This window comes from Monodelphis domestica, chromosome 5, assembly GCF_027887165.1.
Source record: "Monodelphis domestica isolate mMonDom1 chromosome 5, mMonDom1.pri, whole genome shotgun sequence".
In the NCBI taxonomy this organism is placed as follows: domain Eukaryota; kingdom Metazoa; phylum Chordata; class Mammalia; order Didelphimorphia; family Didelphidae; genus Monodelphis; species Monodelphis domestica.
In genome coordinates, this window is record NC_077231.1 from 164878541 (window position 1) to 164897441 (window position 18901).

General features: G+C 32.8%; 1 protein-coding gene across 4 annotated transcripts in view; it reads right to left on the bottom strand.

The window, feature by feature from the left end:
* PHTF2 (putative homeodomain transcription factor 2) overlaps positions 1-18901 on the bottom strand; it is a 170427-nt gene that overhangs the window by 3379 nt on the left and 148147 nt on the right. For all 4 annotated transcript variants that reach the window (XM_007504048.3, XM_056799501.1, XM_056799502.1 and 1 more), the window contains 6 exons: positions 16346-16618; positions 14121-14252; positions 12043-12129; positions 9813-9968; positions 8704-8799; positions 138-263 (listed from right to left, as the gene is read on the bottom strand). In XM_007504048.3, coding sequence (XP_007504110.1) covers positions 138-263; positions 8704-8799; positions 9813-9968; positions 12043-12129; positions 14121-14252; positions 16346-16618 — 870 coding nt within the window. The remainder of the gene's footprint in view (positions 1-137; positions 264-8703; positions 8800-9812; positions 9969-12042; positions 12130-14120; positions 14253-16345; positions 16619-18901) is intronic.

Below are 18901 nucleotides of genomic sequence, written 5' to 3' on the forward strand. Positions count from 1 at the left end.
ATTATCCTAATTTAAAAGTATAAAATAGTCTCAGGCAAAAAAAAATGGGGAAGGGGTTAAAAAAGTCTCAGAAAGAATGCTTGAGGCAAAATAAATGTGACAATACTTATGTGAATGCTAAAGAAAGAGAATCTCACCTTTAAATTAAATCCAAGTAAGTCACTGATAACACCAGAAACAGCAGACAATATGACAACCTGGGTGATATTGTAAAGCAGCGGATTCATTGTAAGTCCATATAACCTGAAGGGGCTGTCCAATTCCTAGTAATAAAAAGAAATTATTAGAAATGAAATCACTATAAGAAAGTGAAACTATCATATGCCTAGAATTCCTTTGGTGGCAAAGGAATTATTAGGTAGCTGCTGAGATGCAGTGTATAGAGCTCTGAGACTGGAGTTATAAAGACTTGAGTTCAAATAGGGCCTCAGATACTAGATACATGACTGTGGGGCAAGCCATTTTTAATCTTCTCTCTCAGTTCCTCATCTGCAAAATTAGCTAAAGAAGAAAATGGCAAACCACTCTAGCATATTTCCCAAGAACACTTCAAATAGAACAATGAATCACATGACTGAAATGACTGAATGAGTTTTTTGAATGGAATTTCTTATCTCAGTTCATCTAGATTAGTTTTATTGACTATAAACAGAAATGCTGATGACTTAAGTCAACTTATCTTACATCCTTAAGTTTTCCTAAAGGCATTTTTAAAAATATTTTTTCTATGGTTACATGATTTTTATTGTCTCCCCACCCCCCAGAGCTGACAAACACTTCCACAAAGTTATACAGATAGTATTCCTCAAAACCTATTTCCATATCATTCATTTTTGTAATAGAGCAATCTTTTAAAACAAAACCCCCAAATCATACACCCATATAAACAAGTGATAAATCATATGTTTTCCTCTGTGTTTCCACTCCCACAGTTTTTTCTCTGGATATGGATAGCACTCTTTCTCATAAGTCCCTCAGAATTGTCCTGGATCACTGTATTGCTGCTAGAGAAGTCCATTACATTTGACTGTCCCACAATGTTTTAGTTACTACATATAATGTTCTCCTGGTTCTGCTAATTTCACTCCACATCAGTTCATGTAGGTTGTTCCAATTCTTTTAGAAATTAATCAATTTATCCTTCCTTATAGTACAATAGTATTCCATCACCATCATATACCACAATTTGTTCGGCCATCACCCAAAAGATAGACAGCCTCTCTATTTCCAATTTTTTGCCACCACAAAAAACACAGCTAAAAATATTTTTGTACAAAAGGATCTTTTCCCATTTTTTTCATCTCTTTAGAATACAAACATAGTAGTAGTATTGCTAGATCAAATGGCATGCATTCTTTTAAAACCCTTGGGGCATAATTCCAAATTGCCTTCCAGAATGATTGGATTAATTCACAACTCCACCAACAATGCATTAGTACTGAGGGTATTATTTTTTTGACCCTCTAAAGTTTTCTAAGTATGCCATTAAATGAGCAGCCAAAAGCAAAATTTTTATTTCCTCTTTGCCTATGTTTAATGTTAATTAACATTTATGTAGCACTTTAACATGTTCTGTCATTTGATAACCTGTGAGGCAGGTACTATTATTAACCCATTTTTGAGATAAGGCAGTTGACTCTGAGCGAGGTTCAGTGATTTACCAGCTCCCAAGTTTCTGAGGAATTCAAGCTTACACACACACTATAAAATTTGGCTTTCTACAATTCCTTTCATTTCATTTTTCTGCCTTCATTAGCAATATATTAAACAGTAGCACATCTTTGCTTTACCTCTGATTCTATTGGAAAAGCTTAACTTTTCTCTTTATATATTATGTTTGTTCTTGGATCTAGACATTATTTAATGTCTTAAGGAAAAGTTCATTTATACCTATGATTCTTAGTGTTTTTTTTTCTTTTTAAATAGAAATGGCTAATGGATATGTTGAAAAGTTTTCACATCATCTACTGATATAATCACATAGTTTACATTGCCAATATTATTAGCATGGTTTATTTTATTTATAGTCTTCCTTATGTTGAACCAATTTGCAATTCTATTACAAACACAACTTCTTTATACTACATATTCTTTCTAATATGTTGCTTCCATCTACTTAATAATTCTTTATTTAAAAATTTTGATCAACATTCATTAAGAATAATGGTCTGTAGCTTTCTTTGTTTTGTCTCTCCCTGATTTAGTTGTCAGAACTATTTGTAAAAGAGAAAAATATTAGAAGGGTTCAATCTTATTATTGTAAACAATTTATGTTGTATTGGAACAAAATGTTCTTTGGAATGTTAGATGTGCCACTTCTGTATCCATCTATTAGAAGGGTTTCTTTTTCCCACTTTGGTAGTTTATATATGGTTTTGTTCAATTTATCTTTCTGAAACAGGGCACTTTAAATAGCAAATTTATTTTTAATCATCTGGGTATTTAACATTTTGTAAAAATTCATTTATCCTCTTTAGGTTGAGGTATGCAGGATGTCTGGTCTAGTATCTTTATACCACTACCACTAAACTATCATTCAAGGCCATCTTATTTGTTAGTCAAACAAGTTTGGTCCATTTATCTCTAATCTTGCAGATTTACTCACACAATGATCATTCCTACATCATAAGAAGGAAGGAGAGGGTTGTTAGTAACCCCCCCCCCCCCGTTCCTAATTTCTAAATCATATTGTCTCCCATGCTTTAGTTCTACAATCATTCATACTGACTTCACCACTCAATATGCTGTATTCTTTTAATCAATCATAACTTGTCCCCTGCCTACAATTTCTTCTGTACTTCCCAAAACTATGAAAGAGGGCTATTCCCCTCATTCAGGGTATTAGCTTAGCTGGAGAGGCTGAGATCCTATTTATTGGTAAATTCACATCTTGCTAATAAATTGATCATGCTCAGTACTTAATATAATGTCTTAGAATCCAAATTCATAAAGGAAACATTATCTGAGCTATAAGAAGACAAAGACAGAAAAACAATAGTAAAAAGACAGTTAATATTTCTCTGTTTTGGATAAGCCTAACAGAAAGATAAACAAAAGAGAAAATATAAAACTGAAGAAGAAAAATTGCTATAGAAACTAGAGTTAAAAGACTTATGGTATCTCCTAAATGAGACAGCAAAAGAACATATTTCTTGGTAGTCCCATGTGAGACTTTTACCAAAACTGACCTTATAAAAACATATGCTAAGACACAGAAATCTGAAGTAAATGTAAAATGTAAAATGGCATAAATGGTTAATAAAGCCTTAATAGAATATAACACAATAAAAACAGTGATTGGGTCAGGAAGCAAAAACAAAAGTTACAGATACAAATGGAGACTTAACATTGGAATCCTAATTAATGAGTAGGTCAAAGAACAAATCATAGAAATAATTAAAAGTGTATAAAATAAAAGGATAATGATGGAAATAATATACCATAATTTCTAGGACTTAGGTAAAGAGTCCTCGGCAGGGGGGGGAGGGGGGGGAGAGGACTAAAACCTTTGGAACATAAATTAACAAAACAGATGAGGGGATTAATGAATTGAATATACATTTTTAAACATGGAAAGCCAACAAGTAAACCTAAAATAAGCAAAAAACAGAAGGAATAGATACATTTAAAACAAGAAGACATATAGAAATAATAAATGAAATTAAAAGCTGTTTCTTTGAAAAGATTAAATTCACAAAGCCTCAATCTTGTTGAAAAGAAGTGAGCAGAAAAATCAGTCAATAAAATAGCAAATAAACCAGGTGAAGTCATAGCAAAATCAGAAAGAAAAAAGATTAATCATAACACAGTGTGCACAGATATATACTAAGAAAACTGAGAATACTAAGAATCCCTTCAAAAATAGAAAAATACCTCAACTATCAGAACATCAGACACATCTTAGCCCAATTTCAAAAAAGTAATCATTAAAAAAATAATTATCAAATAAAATAATCTCTCTCCTGATAGATTTCACAGAATTATATCAAACTTTTATAAGAAGAGTAAGTACCTATACTTTATGAATGCCAAAAATTGAAAAGAAAGCACCTAACTAGAACCTCTTTATGAGACAAATATGATCCTAATTAATACCTAAACTAGGAAAATAGAAAACACAGAAAGAAAGTTACAGGCCAATATCATTCATGAACACTGACTCCAAATTTTTAAATCAAATTCTGTCAGATAGTTAAGTGATTTGTCCAGTCCTGATTTATATCAGGATGCAAAGACAGTTCAATACTAAGAAAAAAAATCAACATAATTAATCAGAATAAAACCCAAAACATCCTAAGGCATATGACCACCTCAGCAAATGCAGAAAAAGCATCTGACAAAATATACTCTTTTATGCTAAAAAAATTTACAAAGTATAGGCAAAGAGGAACCTTTTTCCTTTCTTAAATATCATAAAAAAAAAGCACCATCTAAAAATAAAAAGTATCAGATGTACTGGTGACACATTAGAACTTGTTCTAATAAATATGGGAGTCAAGTAAGGATATTCGTTCTCTCCACTACTAATTGATATAGTTTTGGAAGTGCAAGTAACAGGAATAAGAGAAAGAAATTAATGACAGAAAGATAGTTGAAGAGAGATATATGGAGGTTTATTTGGAAAACCCTAGGCAATCAGAAAAAGATATTAAGATGCAATTTATGCCTTTAAGCAAAATCACAAGCTCCAAAATGAATGCTGACAAATCACCAGCATTTTTATATTATAATGCAAGAAGCAATAATATAAAGGAAAATTCCATCCCAAATGATTAATGCATAAAATATCTGGGAATCAACCTCCCAAAGCACACCAAAGACTTGTTTGTCACAAAATGTTCCATAAAGAAATAAAGAGCAACTTAGATCACTAAAGAAATAATCAGTTCTTATGGCTAGGCCTTACCAATAAAACACTTGCAATACTACCAAAATTAACGTACACTTTTGATGCTATATCAATCAAATTACAAAAAGGGATACTGTATAGCACAGACCAAAATAAAACATCTAGGATAAGAAGTATTCACAACTACATGAAAAAATGCTCTAAATCATTATAACAAATGCAAATCAAGATAACCCATAAGCACACCTTACACCCTAAAAATTGGCAAAAAAGGGCAAAAAATGGCAATAGTCAATGAAAAAGGGGTTTGGTAAGGGTAGCCATAACATTGTTACTGGAGCTCTGAAATGGTACAATCATTTTGGAAAGCAATTTGGAATTGTGCAAATAAAATGAGTAAAATATCCACATTTTCTGAACTAGAGACTCCAATAACTAGACTTAAAACCCAAGGAAGCCATCTATGAGAAGAAAGTCCCCATATTCACCAAAATATTTAGAGCAGCACTTTTTGTAATAGTTAAGAATTATAAACAAAGAAGATGTCCCTCAGTTAGGTAAAGGCTAAACAAACTGTGGTCCATATATGTAATGAAATATTAATTACTGTTGCTGTAAGAAATGTGTGATGAACATAGAGAAGCATGGAAAGATCTAAAAGAACTGCTGCAGAGTGAAGTAAGTAGAACCAAGGAAACAATATACACAGTAACCACAACAATGTAAATGGAAAAACAATGACATACCCCCCCCCCCAATCAAAAGTAAATGTAACAAAATTATAATTCCTATAAAGAAATGTGAGAAAACACCCCCAAACCATCTCTGTGGATATGGGAGGTTTAGGCATTATATATTACATATGGTCTGATTGTTTTTAATGTATGTTGTGCTGATTTTCTTTTCCTCTCAAAAAAATACTATTTGTTTTACAGAATGATTCTCTGGGAAGAGGAGACAGAGGGAGAGAGATACTTGGGATAACTATGATGATGTAAGAACCTGAAGATATCAATAAGAACATTTAAAAAAAATAGAAAATTCTGCCACCATGATCTTGTTTTGCTTCTTTCTTTTCTTCAGAAAAAATCTGTGCAGATACACAATTATGCAAATAAATCTGGATCACTTTTTATAGACCCTTCCATATTTCCTTTAAGCTTCATATTGTTTTCAAGATATCATAATTTGCTATTATATGAATATATATTTAGTCAGATATTCTTCAATATTTTGCTCTTATAGCTTAGTGTTTTTTTCCTTTAAAAAAAGTTATTTTGTTACACTTTTTGATACAGAATGCTAGCAATGAAATTGCTGGGCTATATTCCTTGACATGATCAGTTTGGGGATTCTTTATTACATATTGCCATTTTCTTTAAAATATTTACCCCTGTCCAATGTCTACCAATGCCTGCTTTGCCAAACCCTCAAATACATTTACCTTTATAATTTTTAAGAAGTTTTTTCTCTACAGTGTATATAAAAATGCATTATTTCTTATAGTTGTCTTGATTTCACTTGTATGATTATTATGAAAGAGCTTGGGCACTATTTAATAAAGTCAGCAGTTCGTATTTCCTTCTTCGGTCCTATACTTTGATCAATGCTGCACACTAAGGAGCAACTTTAAAATTATGTTCCTGTTCCTTATACATTTGTTAGTATAGGGAACTCCTCCTGACAAGAAACTTTCTTTGTCAATGCAGAGCAGCAACTATTCTATAGTTGCCTAGTGTATGAGAAGTTAAATGATTTGCCTAGGGTCATAAAGTCAAAATGTTAAAGGAAGGACCTGAAGTTGTCTTCTGATTTTAAGTCTAATTCTCTATTCCCTAAGTTGCACTGACACTATCCAATGAATTTACTACAAACATTCTTCCCAATGTTTCTTTTTGTTTCATTTAAACATAAAACCATCTCCAGTGGCTTCTTCCTTTTAGTTTGAATTTTTTTAAAAGTCCCTCCTCTCTATAGTTGAAGTAAATTATTTATAAGATGTTTAATGTATTTTCCCCCAGATTTAGATCATTTCTCTGAACACCTTATTTGGTTATATATCTATGCAATTTTCTCTAATTTATTGAGGAGTATTTTAAGGTTTACATTATTTCACTTTTCTCTTTGTATTTCAGTGCCTTGAAAACAGTAGGTATTAAATAAATAGTTGTCAAACTGAATTCTGTTCCTTAATGGGTTTTTCAAACTTAACTTAAACCATTAAACCATTAACTTAAAAATTATTGAGCTCTACAGGGCTCAGTGGATAGAGAGCCAGGCCTGGAGATGGGAGGTCCTAGGTTCAAATCTAGCCTAGGCACTTCCTAACTCTGTAACTCTAGGCAAGTTACTTAACCCCATTCACCCAACTCTTAGCACTCTTCTGCCCTGGAACTGTTACTTAGTATTAGTTTCAAAACAGAAGGTAGGGGGTTTAAAAGAAAATCAATGGTTTCTTGATTCTTATCCTTTGATCTATTTCTCCATTCTTTTCCTTCTATAGTGCTTGAGTCTCCAAAGAAATGAAGTTGAAGATCACTCAAACGGCAATTGAAGGAATGCATGCTGTGTGTAAGCAGCTAAAAAACATTATAAATGAAATTACATAGGAAAATGTGCCCAGAAAAGAAAAAAAAAGATGAGCTAGTCATATAATGAGAAAAAGAGGAAACCAATGGAAAGCCCTCAGGCTCCATTCTTATCCACACAAAAATCAAGAAAATTTGATATGGATTGTGATCAGCATCAAAGGAATAAAAACTCACAAGAACAATCTCCTTGAAAATTGTTGATAGTCTTAAAATTCTTATGGAAAAATGGATATAATTTTATCTCATTCTATAAAATAATCCATTTGCATGGCATTAAATCTCAGTTTAGTGGTAGGGATAATTACTTTTATCACATTTGTTTGACCTAACCCAAAACAGAAAATATCCTTATGCGCCTTTGTGTCAAAATAATTTTGAAGTCATCTTCCTGTAGGTCTTCTTTATATCTCAGTAACACCAGTTAACACTCAATATCATTTCACATATAAGAAAACTGAGGTTTAAGAAAACAAAGTAATCTCTAAATGTCCAAGTGGACTTGGGCAAAATTGAACAAATGAGGTTAGAACTTAGTTTATCTCACAATTTTTTTGCACTGCAATAGTACATGTATTGTGAGAAAACACAAAAAACACAAACATATTCTTTTCAGCTGAAATGAAGTTGCTCTAATATGAAATGAAGAAAGATTTTCAAAACAAAATGGAATTTCTTATATTTTCAACATTTAAGTTTAGATCCTACTTTTTATATATTTCTAATAATGCTAAACTATAAACTTCTGACAAGGCATGTGTAAAATTGAGATTTGAACTCTGGACTTCAATCCCCACAAGCCCTTGCTCAACTTCCCCAAAATGCTTTGTAATCCCACGGATTTCTGAGGTGGGCAAGATCGAGAAGGTATTTAAGCTGATTACAAAGGCTTTTGAGGGCTCTCTCTTGGATTTCCGTTTTGGGGCAGACGTGGCTCTTTCCATAATGTAGGTGAGGTCTTGTCTAGGTCTCTGGCCTAGGCATGTGTTTTTTCTTATCCTGTATTTTCTTTAATCCTTAACTTTAATAAACCTCATAAAATATAATACTCCTTGCAGAGAGAAACTAATTTCTACCTGCCTCAGTCTCCCCTAAATTTTAATCTTTACACATGCAAATGACATGGATGTGCTAAAAAATAAACCAGGAATGTTTTGAAGAATTTAAGTTAATGAATCAAGAAAAATGAAAAAAAAATTAGATAATACAAGATATAAAATTTGACTATCACAAACTAATCTGTGATTAAAATGTCAATTTTCTTACCTTTAATAATTTAGTAGCAAGTTTTAAAACATTATTCACTAATGTCAGTTCCTCCTTCTTATTAGGTTTCTTCTCCATTTTCAAGTACAAGTTTATCTAACAAAATAGAACAATTAGAAAATCACTTTCTATTAAAACTTAAAAAAAGGTAAACTATGAATCAATTTAAAAATGAATACTTTGGTCATAGAATACAGTAAGTACTAAATAAATAGTTGCCAAACTGAATTCTATTTGTTAGTGGGTTTATCAAACATTAACTTAATAATCATTGGGTTCTTGAAAAAATAAGTAAGATTTTATTGGAACTAAAATCAATAAACTAGAATGGGTTTTGTGACATGAATTCATTTACAGAACATACTTTGTCTCAATAACCTGCTGAACAAAAGTAGACATTCCTTTTGGCAATATGGTAGAATGAGCCCTAGATTAGCAGTTAGAAGACCACGGATCAAGTACCTGCTATGCCATATACTAGTCATGTGACTATGGGCAAACTGTTTAATCACTCAGTTTGTTTCTTAAACTAAAAAATGAAGTTAAAATATTTGTGCTAATTCAGAGGGTTGTGGTGAGTATTAAATGAGATGATATAGTAAAAAGTATCTGATAAACTTTACAAAGTTTCAGTCATATATGGCAGATGAATATTTTGATGAATGTTTGAAGATAAAATTTTTCCTCAAATTACAAGTTTCATTATCACTCATGAAAATTTGAGAAAGAAATTTTAAGAGATTAATGGATATACATAAATGTAACCATTAAACCACTATGCTTTAATAGGAGCTACTGTTTGACAAAAAAATTTGTAATTGCTAAAATGTACTTTCTCTATTCTCTATATGTGCCCCTATAGTTTAATAAAAAAATATATAAGTATAACATGGATATCTAAACAAATGGAAAGCTAAGAAAAAAAGATAGTCTAAATAAAATAAGCAATTGTATGCTACTAAGTAGTTAGAATGAGACAGGTCTCCTATAGCATTAAAGTTGCTCTGAAAATAAAAACATAATCACTTCTATTATATAACCTTTGAAAAGTCATTTCAAGACTAGTGAATCTTAGACATTAATTTATAACATTAAATATGAAGTCTCACCTGTTCAGTAAGTAATATTGAGGTATTGCTATATTTTTTGCTTGTTTCAGATCCAAGGGTAACAAATCTTAGCAGAAAAAGTGTTAAAGAGATGCACCAAATCACCAGTTCCCAATTGTAGTGACAATCAAGGAAGATCTCATGCACATGAAGTAACTAAAATCCAAAGACAAAGGGAGAATCATATGACAAATTAATAACTTTTATTTTAAGGAAAATCCCTGAATCTTTTTGCTAGCTATTAGTTTGTTATAATTAAGTTTGTCTGCAAACTACTTTTTGAAGACCAGATTTGGAGTAAGGGAACCTGGGTTCAAGTTCTGACTCTGCAACTGACTAGCTATATAACCTTAGTTAAGTCTCTTTCCCTTTTGGGGTCCCAATTTCTTCATCTGTAAAATAAAGGAGTTGGAATAGATCATCTCTATGGTCCTCTTCTAAAATCCTGTGATCCTATGAACATTACAAAATTGTGTACATTATATACATGATTGCTAAATTAAAGATTCTATACACATTAATTGTAGCATGCGTACATGAAACAATTAAAAAAATTTAAATGGCTAAAATAAACCATAGTGTTTATTAATAATTTATCTTCTCCAAGGTAAAAACAAACACATGAAAACCTCATTCTAATGCTTTTTACTTTAGAATGAAATATTTTTGGACAAGGCTCAAAACAGTTCTTAGTTTTAGATTAGTCTAAATTTTATTTCTCCAGCAAAATGTTAAGCTGAAGTTTCAATGTATATTAAAGAATATTTTAAAATATGAATTTTTGTCATATTTTCTCAACCTGCTATTTTAAAAATGTTTTATGAGTGAAAAGAAATCATCCCTCTGTACTTTCAGAAGAATTTAAATGAATGACAACTCAAATGGATTTCCCTACACCTTTCATCATACTGTGTTTCTATGAAAAAAAATCACCACAATAATATAAAAAAGATATGTTGTATCAACACACTTTATCTTTACTATAAAATATGTGATGGGTGGTAGAAATAATACAGAAGTATATAGAAATTCTATTTACTATTTACTGAGTAGTAAATAAGGGTGGCAGTTACAATATATTAGTATACTTAATAAAACAATATAACATCTATCTTGGAAAAATAGATGCATCTTGGATTTAAGTAATATAGCTGACCTGTGCTTACAAAGAGAGAAATCTGCACCAGGAAAAGACATACTACATCCTAGAAGGTACTGGTCATAAGCAACATAAACTTATACAAGAAATAATCCCAGGGAAAGGGGAGGAGGGTAGGAAAGGCCCACTGACACATTAGAACATGTTACCTAAAATACTGTGAAGATTGGATTTAGCTATCTCCTGATTATAACAATGAAAGTACTTAGTTCTTGCTTTATAGTGAAGCTAGAATTGTAAGCTACAATCTACTTTTAGATTTTAACTACAAAAAGGTATTAAGTAACTACAAAAGGTGAACTTAACAAAAGAGTTGTTAAATAACCCAAAAAGATATAATCTAACCAAGAGAAGGTGAGAACTAAAGAGTGAACAGTCCTGGAGAAAATTTAACCAAAGAAGGTAAGAACTAAAGAATGAAAAGTCCTAGAGAAAATCTAACCAAAGAAGGTGAGAACTAAAGAATGGGCAGTCCTGGAGAAAAGCATCTGTGTGATTGGTAGATGTGAAAATTTAGGGGAGGTTACACAGAGAAAAAGATATTTAAAAAGAGGACCAAAAGGCAGAAGATCATTCATTCGGGCACTGTCTCGGAGGGGCAACTGGAAGACAGACCCTTGAGGAGTGACCGGAATACAGATACCCAGACTTCTTTTAGACTGTCACCCTTGGTGAGTGAAAAGCTGACTTAGTGACCCCACCTATCTGGAGGCATGAAGCCTCCAGGTAAGGCCCATCTTCTTGAGTCTCTGTCTCTGTCTCTCTCTGTCTCTGTCTCTCTCTATCTCTCTCTCATTCCTTAATATCTTCCTTCTATTGTAAATATTGTAAATAAACTACCATAAATTCCATTTGCTTTAGTAATTCATTTTGGGATTTAGAAATTAAATCCCTGGTGACCACCTATATAAATAATATTCAAAGTCCCAACCACAATTAATTTTAATAATACCTAGTGTGGACATTTAGAATTTTTTATTTTTCTATCATATATACTATTTCACCTAGAAAATTTTCTGAAAAGAAATACATTGATTCTTGGTTACATATAGTTAAAATGAATTAACTAACCTGGGCACAGCAGATAAACACAACTGAAATCGTCAATAAGAAAGCAGATGAAACTATTACATCAACTGATCTCTGAGGACCTCGACGCTGAAATGAAGGAAAATGGTATTTAAAAAAAACATATACTCATTAACATTCGTTTCACAATGATTAAAATATACAGTGTTGCCCAAATGCTGAAATAAATTTCATTCATTCAAAATACAACTTAAATTTAAACTTTAATGGGCACTGCTGGACAAAAGCTTCTGTTCTTATTTGAGTATGCAGGTTTCAATCCTGAGTACTTCCACAAACAATACATTCATTTAACTAATAACACAGCCCAAAAACTTTTTATTGATGGGAATGGTGAATTTATAACCTTACCCAAGCCTTGGGAGGGGTAATGGGGATAAACTTGCTGAAGCCTCATCACTAAGTCATACTTCTACAGCAAGCACAGCACAAGGGGGAAACTGCTTTGTAGTACACAATAGGGATGTCTTCCGTTTGTATGCATTCCCCCCCCCCAATTGAAATAAAGCCAGTGAGTTATTAGAAATAGAAGAGAGAGTAGTAAGCTCTATAACTGTTCTTTACAGCCAGTAGAAGAAAGTTCTAGAAGTTCTCTACATCAAAAAAATCACAAGACCAGTAGAGAAAGAGAAAGACAAATACAAGGATAATATTTTAATTTGCCTTACTGTGACACCACCACAAAAAACAAAGTTAGTTTTAGGTATGTCTAAGAACTTCTACTTGACAGATTATCTTCATTAAGAAAAATACTGCTTGTGTTTTAAGTAAAGTTTTCAAGAATATTTTCATTAAATATGGAGATAAGATTCTGAACCTGTGTAGGAGAATCCTTGATAAGGAAACTTTCCTCTACCAATGCTAATTCTTCTCTGAAACTTAAGGCCTTAGAGGTTTGCCCAGAGCAGAAAGCACACAGTCTCAAACAGATTATGCTACTAGGAAATATTTTTTAAAATAAATTAAAATATAACAATAAAATACAGATACCATATTTGAAAATGAACCAGCATCCCCCAGGGATATTTATGCATAGTATAGTGGCCCCCATTTTTAAAACTTAAAACCCATCTTTCATCTTAGAATCCACACTAGGTATTGGTTCCAAGGTGATAAAGGCTAGGCAATTGGTATTAACTGACTTGCCCAGGGTCACATAGCTAGACAGTATTTGAAGCCAGACATGAACCCGGGACCTCCAGACTCTAGACATGGCTCTCTATCCACTGAGCCACCTCGCTGCCTATTTCTCTCTGAGTAACACCACTGGCTTAGAGAACTGAGAGGTTGTGATTTGCCAGTGTTAGTATTGGGACTTAAAAGTTAGGTCTTCCTGACTTCCAGAAAGCTTATTATCCACTATGCCATGCTGTCTCTAAGAAGCAGAAAATATGGCTATCTTAATGCATAAGTACAATATCTTCAGAATAGGTACTCTGTTAGAGGTAATTCAAATAACTAAGTTTTTCAAAAAACTTAAGTAATTTTGAGAGAAAAATTTTAAAGGAGAGAAAAAATGAACAAAAGGTATTTAGGCATGCCAATTAACATTCTAAATCGCCTATTTATTAAAAGTAGTGAGTTACTTAAAATAATGAAACGATCCTATAGTAACATATTGCTTTTATTGATCCTTTTTTAAGGAGTGGGCACCCTCTACTGGTTTAATATAGCTATGCTATAAAAAAATTTCCTCTTCTTGTTGGGAAACTGAGCAACTTCAACAAAAATTCAATCACAAGGATCAAATAAAACAATTTACATGAAAGAATACAAAAAGTTTAAACAGCAGATATACATTATTTTAGTGTATATTATAGTTATAACATTTTGTGAGTATGTATATAATGCTATGCTTTTTTTAGCTAGGCTTGAAATCCTAAGTATTACAAGCAAAAAACAATCCATGAAACAAGCATCTCTTCGCTATCTGGATATAGAATGAACAGATGGCATTATGACTAGTGGCATGCTCACATGGCAAGGTATAGAGATGTGTTAAGAGAATTAGAACAATCAATACCCAGCTCCCAAAAGTCGTATCACTATAGCCATTATACCTTAAGATAGGAACGAAGAGATAGCCACATTTTTATATTCTGCACTTTCTTCAACCGGAAATGGGGAACTTCTGATTTTCGAGCCCTTCTAGCAGATGTTAAATGTCCAAAGAGTTTTGCGAAAAGTAGTCTCTACAAAACATCACCATGTTGTTTGTCAAGCAAAGTATCACAAGGAAAAATAAGAATAATCAAAATATTGGTTATTACTATCATTTCATATGATTAAGTACTATAATTCAACATGAGGAAAATAATATTTGTCATTGAAATCATTGGGATATGCCTTCCATTGGTGCAAATTGCAACCCTGACACCTGTTTTATCCCACAGTTTCTCCTAGAGAACCTATGCAACATGCTGCAATTCTTATTGAAGTTTTCTTACTTGTCGTGAAAACCAGTATGACACTTAGGCTATCCAATGCTTTGCTATTCTTTACTCTTACTCCTTTTCCAGATTCATATTTCTTGTAATACATTGATGTACACCACTTCCTCAAGAATAAATCATTTCCAGATATTTGGAATAGTGGGGGGGGGGGCGCTTTGGAATAGCTTTTTTTTCATTTGTAGAATTCAATGAAAATGCCATTTAACATTTCCTGAGCATACGATAACTAACACACTCTAATCCAAAAACAGGAAAATGTATAAGAAAAAACACCTAGGAAAATTATACTTAAGCTAAACATTATTCATAGGTATTCCCTCTTTTAGTCCTGTACAGGACAATGACATTTTCCATGACAGAAGTGAATACTGTTGGCAGGCACACATCTGCCTATTTTATGGATTTTGTTCTGTTTTTAAGGATGGGTGTTCCAGGCTAGAAGAACTATACTCAAGCCTCAGCCCTCTCTGATCTGCACAGGACTTCTGACCTACTATTTCAAACCAGAGCCAGTTCCAACCTCTCTGGGTGACCTTGTAGTTGCTTCCTTCTACTCCTATGTGGGCCCTAGCTTAGGCAACTGTAGGCCGGAACTTCTGAGCTCTATCACCTTTTCTCAGCTACTTGATGACGAATTACAGGTGTGTGACATTACACCTGGCTTTTATGTCTCACTTACCATTAGTAAGGGAGAGTAGGAGTCATTGTCATTTTCCATTGGCTGCAATTAAGGAATTTGGTTTGACCTTAATACATAAGAAGAAACTCATTCTTGGACGGGAGCTTTTAAAATTGAAATTTTAATCTAAAGGATCAAATAGTTTCTGTAAATAATAAATATAGTAGGTGATTCTTTGCATCTTTCACTGACTGGTATGAGTATATAGAGGGTGATCTAACAGAAAAAATTAATTGCAAAAGGCCACCTATTCTTCCCTCATACTTTCACTAAAGATACTTCAAGGCCACATACAAATCATTTTCATGGAGATTTTATAGTGAGAATGTATATAGAGCAATAATTATTCATATTTTCTTGATTGCCTTAGGAATAGTAAAACAATTTATATATTTTTTCCCATGATTTTTACTTTCTCTCCCTCAGATCTAAACCAGATTTTTTTTTCAACTGTATCTTCTTTAGGGCCTACTTTTTGCAGAGCACATTGGGGACTAAGGTGTGAAAAGTCCAAATATGCTGCTTCCACTGATATTAATGCTAAATAATACATTCATTCTTTTATCTATATGATATCTAGCCCATTTTATTGTGCATGTCCTCAAAGTGGCATGGCTCAGTTGGGTCTCAAACAAAGCATTCTATAGTGTTTCTTAAAGATTTCCACTGCCTTTTTGCCACTTTATGAGGCCATATTGCTAGTAATCTTACAACATCCCTGTCTAGTATTTCTAAATGAATTTATATTCTAAGTAGATTCCAGTTGTAATAAAATATTTTATACACAACATGGCATAGTAGGGTGGAGCTGGGAAGACCTAGATTCAGGTCTTTACTCTGATCCCAGCTAGTGGATACCACAAGAAAGTTATTTAACCTTACAATTTAGATATGCACAGAGAAGAGCTAGAAAACTAGTCATCCTGTTTTTTTCCCAACAACTATGTATTCCTTTGTTCTCTAGTACCTAGGACTGTTATTAGTTGCTGATAAATTGCCTATCTGCATCATTAGGGGAAATTTCTCTCATGAAGGTTGACATCAATAAAATCTCATATCTAGACTAAAAACAAATTTTATAAGCATTTTGATACAAAAATGCTTTTTAAAGTCCTTAATTATTGTTTAAAAGAAAAATCTGTCTCAGACTCACCTGTTTATATGTTCTCTCTGCTACACAGAGTAAAAAAAAGAAAATCCATACAAGAGATACACGAACTACAAAACTTATTAAAACCATAGAAAGAACCAAGATGTCTTCATTAGAACCAAATGCAATAACATAAAGTTCTGAAGCAGAATATGCTGTGAGCTGTTCCAAGTCTGTAGCTTGTGAAAGTCGGAAAACAAATGGAGTAAAACCCAGGACAAGAGAAATCACATTTGCAAAAATCTGGTATCCTATGCCTGGTATGTAGCTATTGACCTAAGGGGAAAAAAGAAATGCTATTTATACCAAAATGCCAGCTATATGAAAAGCATCTTGTATTAGGCAGCAATATGAAATTATTTTAGATCTTAAATCATACTATAGTATGTAAGACAATATTAAAGGTATAATTCTTTAACTTTTTAAAATTGATTCATTACATGAAATGGAATTGACTAAAAACAAAAATAGGCTAGCATTTTTAGAATACCTTAAGGCTGCAAAGCATATATTACAAAAAAGCATTTAATATAAATATTATCTAATTTTTAGTATTTAATAGTATTCAAAGTTTTCCTCTCATACCCATTCCATTTTATGATAACTTATGAAAATATGACCATCTCCCAAAGATGTAGCTACCCTATTAACTTGCAAGTGACTATTTCTCTCATGGAGGCTGACAAACTGGACCAAGAGATACACTTATCTTTGCTTCTTTACCAACATAACTACTCCCCTACTAAGGCACATTCCATCCATCGATATTGCTCAGGTCAGACTCCGTTGTAATCTGCTGGGGGCATCCAGGTGGCACAGCAAAAATAGTGCTGGCCTAGAGCTAAGAAGATTCATCTTCCTGAATTCGCATCTACTCCCAGACTTACTAGCTGTATCACCCTGGGTAAGCCACTCAATTCTGTTTGTGTCTTCATATGTAAAATGAGCTGGAGATAGAAATGGCAAACCCCTCTGATTGGAGGGATTTGGAGTGTTGGACATGACTAAGAAAATAACTGAACAATATACCAACTACTGCTACAATAACTTACCTCCAAGTTCACTGTTCTTTCTTTCAGTACCTGGCTCTAAATCTTCCTTTCCAAATCCTGTCCTCACATTTGGGGGCTTAAAAATACAAACTATATAAATTTTCCTCTAACTTCCTCTCCAGGTCAAATTTATCAGCCACCCATAGAGATAGTCACACCTTGGATTTTATTATTATCCATAACTGTGTGATCTCCATGTTCTTAACCTCTGAAAGTCCTCAGTTCATTACCAATGCTCCATTGGCTTTACTTTTTTCATTTGATAGTCTTGACCCTACAGTTTACCAGTGGAACTAATAAGAGTTTCCTTAAGAGTTTCCCTGCTGATCTTAAACCTTGGATCACTGATTCACCATGGGCTTTCTCTATTATGATTTTAATGGGAGAGAACATGGTGAAGTGGAAAGAGCACTGAATTTAGAATCACAGGACCCAAGTTCAAACCCTGGACCTGCTACTTACCATTTCCGAGATCACTCTCCTCTAGAAACTCCCTTTAGGATGTTATTAAAATCCTTGTTTTAGGGGAGAAGGAATGGTGGTGGGGAGAGGTGTTTGAAACCCTTCACACTTTTAGTTACTCGAGGAATCTCCATGTCGAAAGGGGCATCAGGAGCAATATAGTGCATTCCACAAAGCTTAATTTAAGAACAATCTTTGTGAAACTTCTTTTGAATCCCCTCCCCAGCTTTTAACATTCTTAACATTTAATTCTTTAACATTTAACATTTAATATTCAAGTTACCAAATATTTACTTATGTTTGACTATGTTGTATCTTGTCCTCCACCAGTAAGATGTAAAACTTTGTGCTAAAGACTATTTTTTTTGTATTCATTTCCCAAACATAGTACCTTGCACATAATAGGTACTTAATAAATATTTGTTGAATTGAATCCAAAAGTACAGAAACCTGTTTGAGGCCCTCTCTTATTCACTGTAGTTAAATTAAAAAACAATTTTTAAAAATTTCCTGAACACCTTCTGTTTATAACACGTGGCATAAGGTGCTTTGAGGGACAAAGAGCTAAAGACTATCCATTTTCAAGGAATTTACATCAATCTGATCAACTCACTGAATTAACTTTGAAGGTTACTTTTATAAATATCCATCAAAGTACTTTTCCTTACAATATCCAATACCTTATTTGGGAAACTTCTAAATGTATGTTTCCTGACATAGTAAGACCCTTCAAATATTAAACCCCACTTTTGAGATGGTAAAATTTATTAAAGGAAGAATGAAAGCAGTGATAAAGTACAGTGAAAGAAAGGAAATGAAAAAAAGTAATGAGGAATTGAACACTATCCAATTTTGCAATGTCAGATGAGAATAAGCAAAGTTCCAAAGCAAGCAATTCTAATCCCTATTCCACAAAAGTAACACAACTACAATAAACAACAGGTTATATGTATGTTCCATAAAAGCTTTAGTTTTATAACTAGAATATGTTCAAGATCCCAAAGCAGTTAGGTCAAAGCTAAAAGAAATCACTATCTAATAAAGG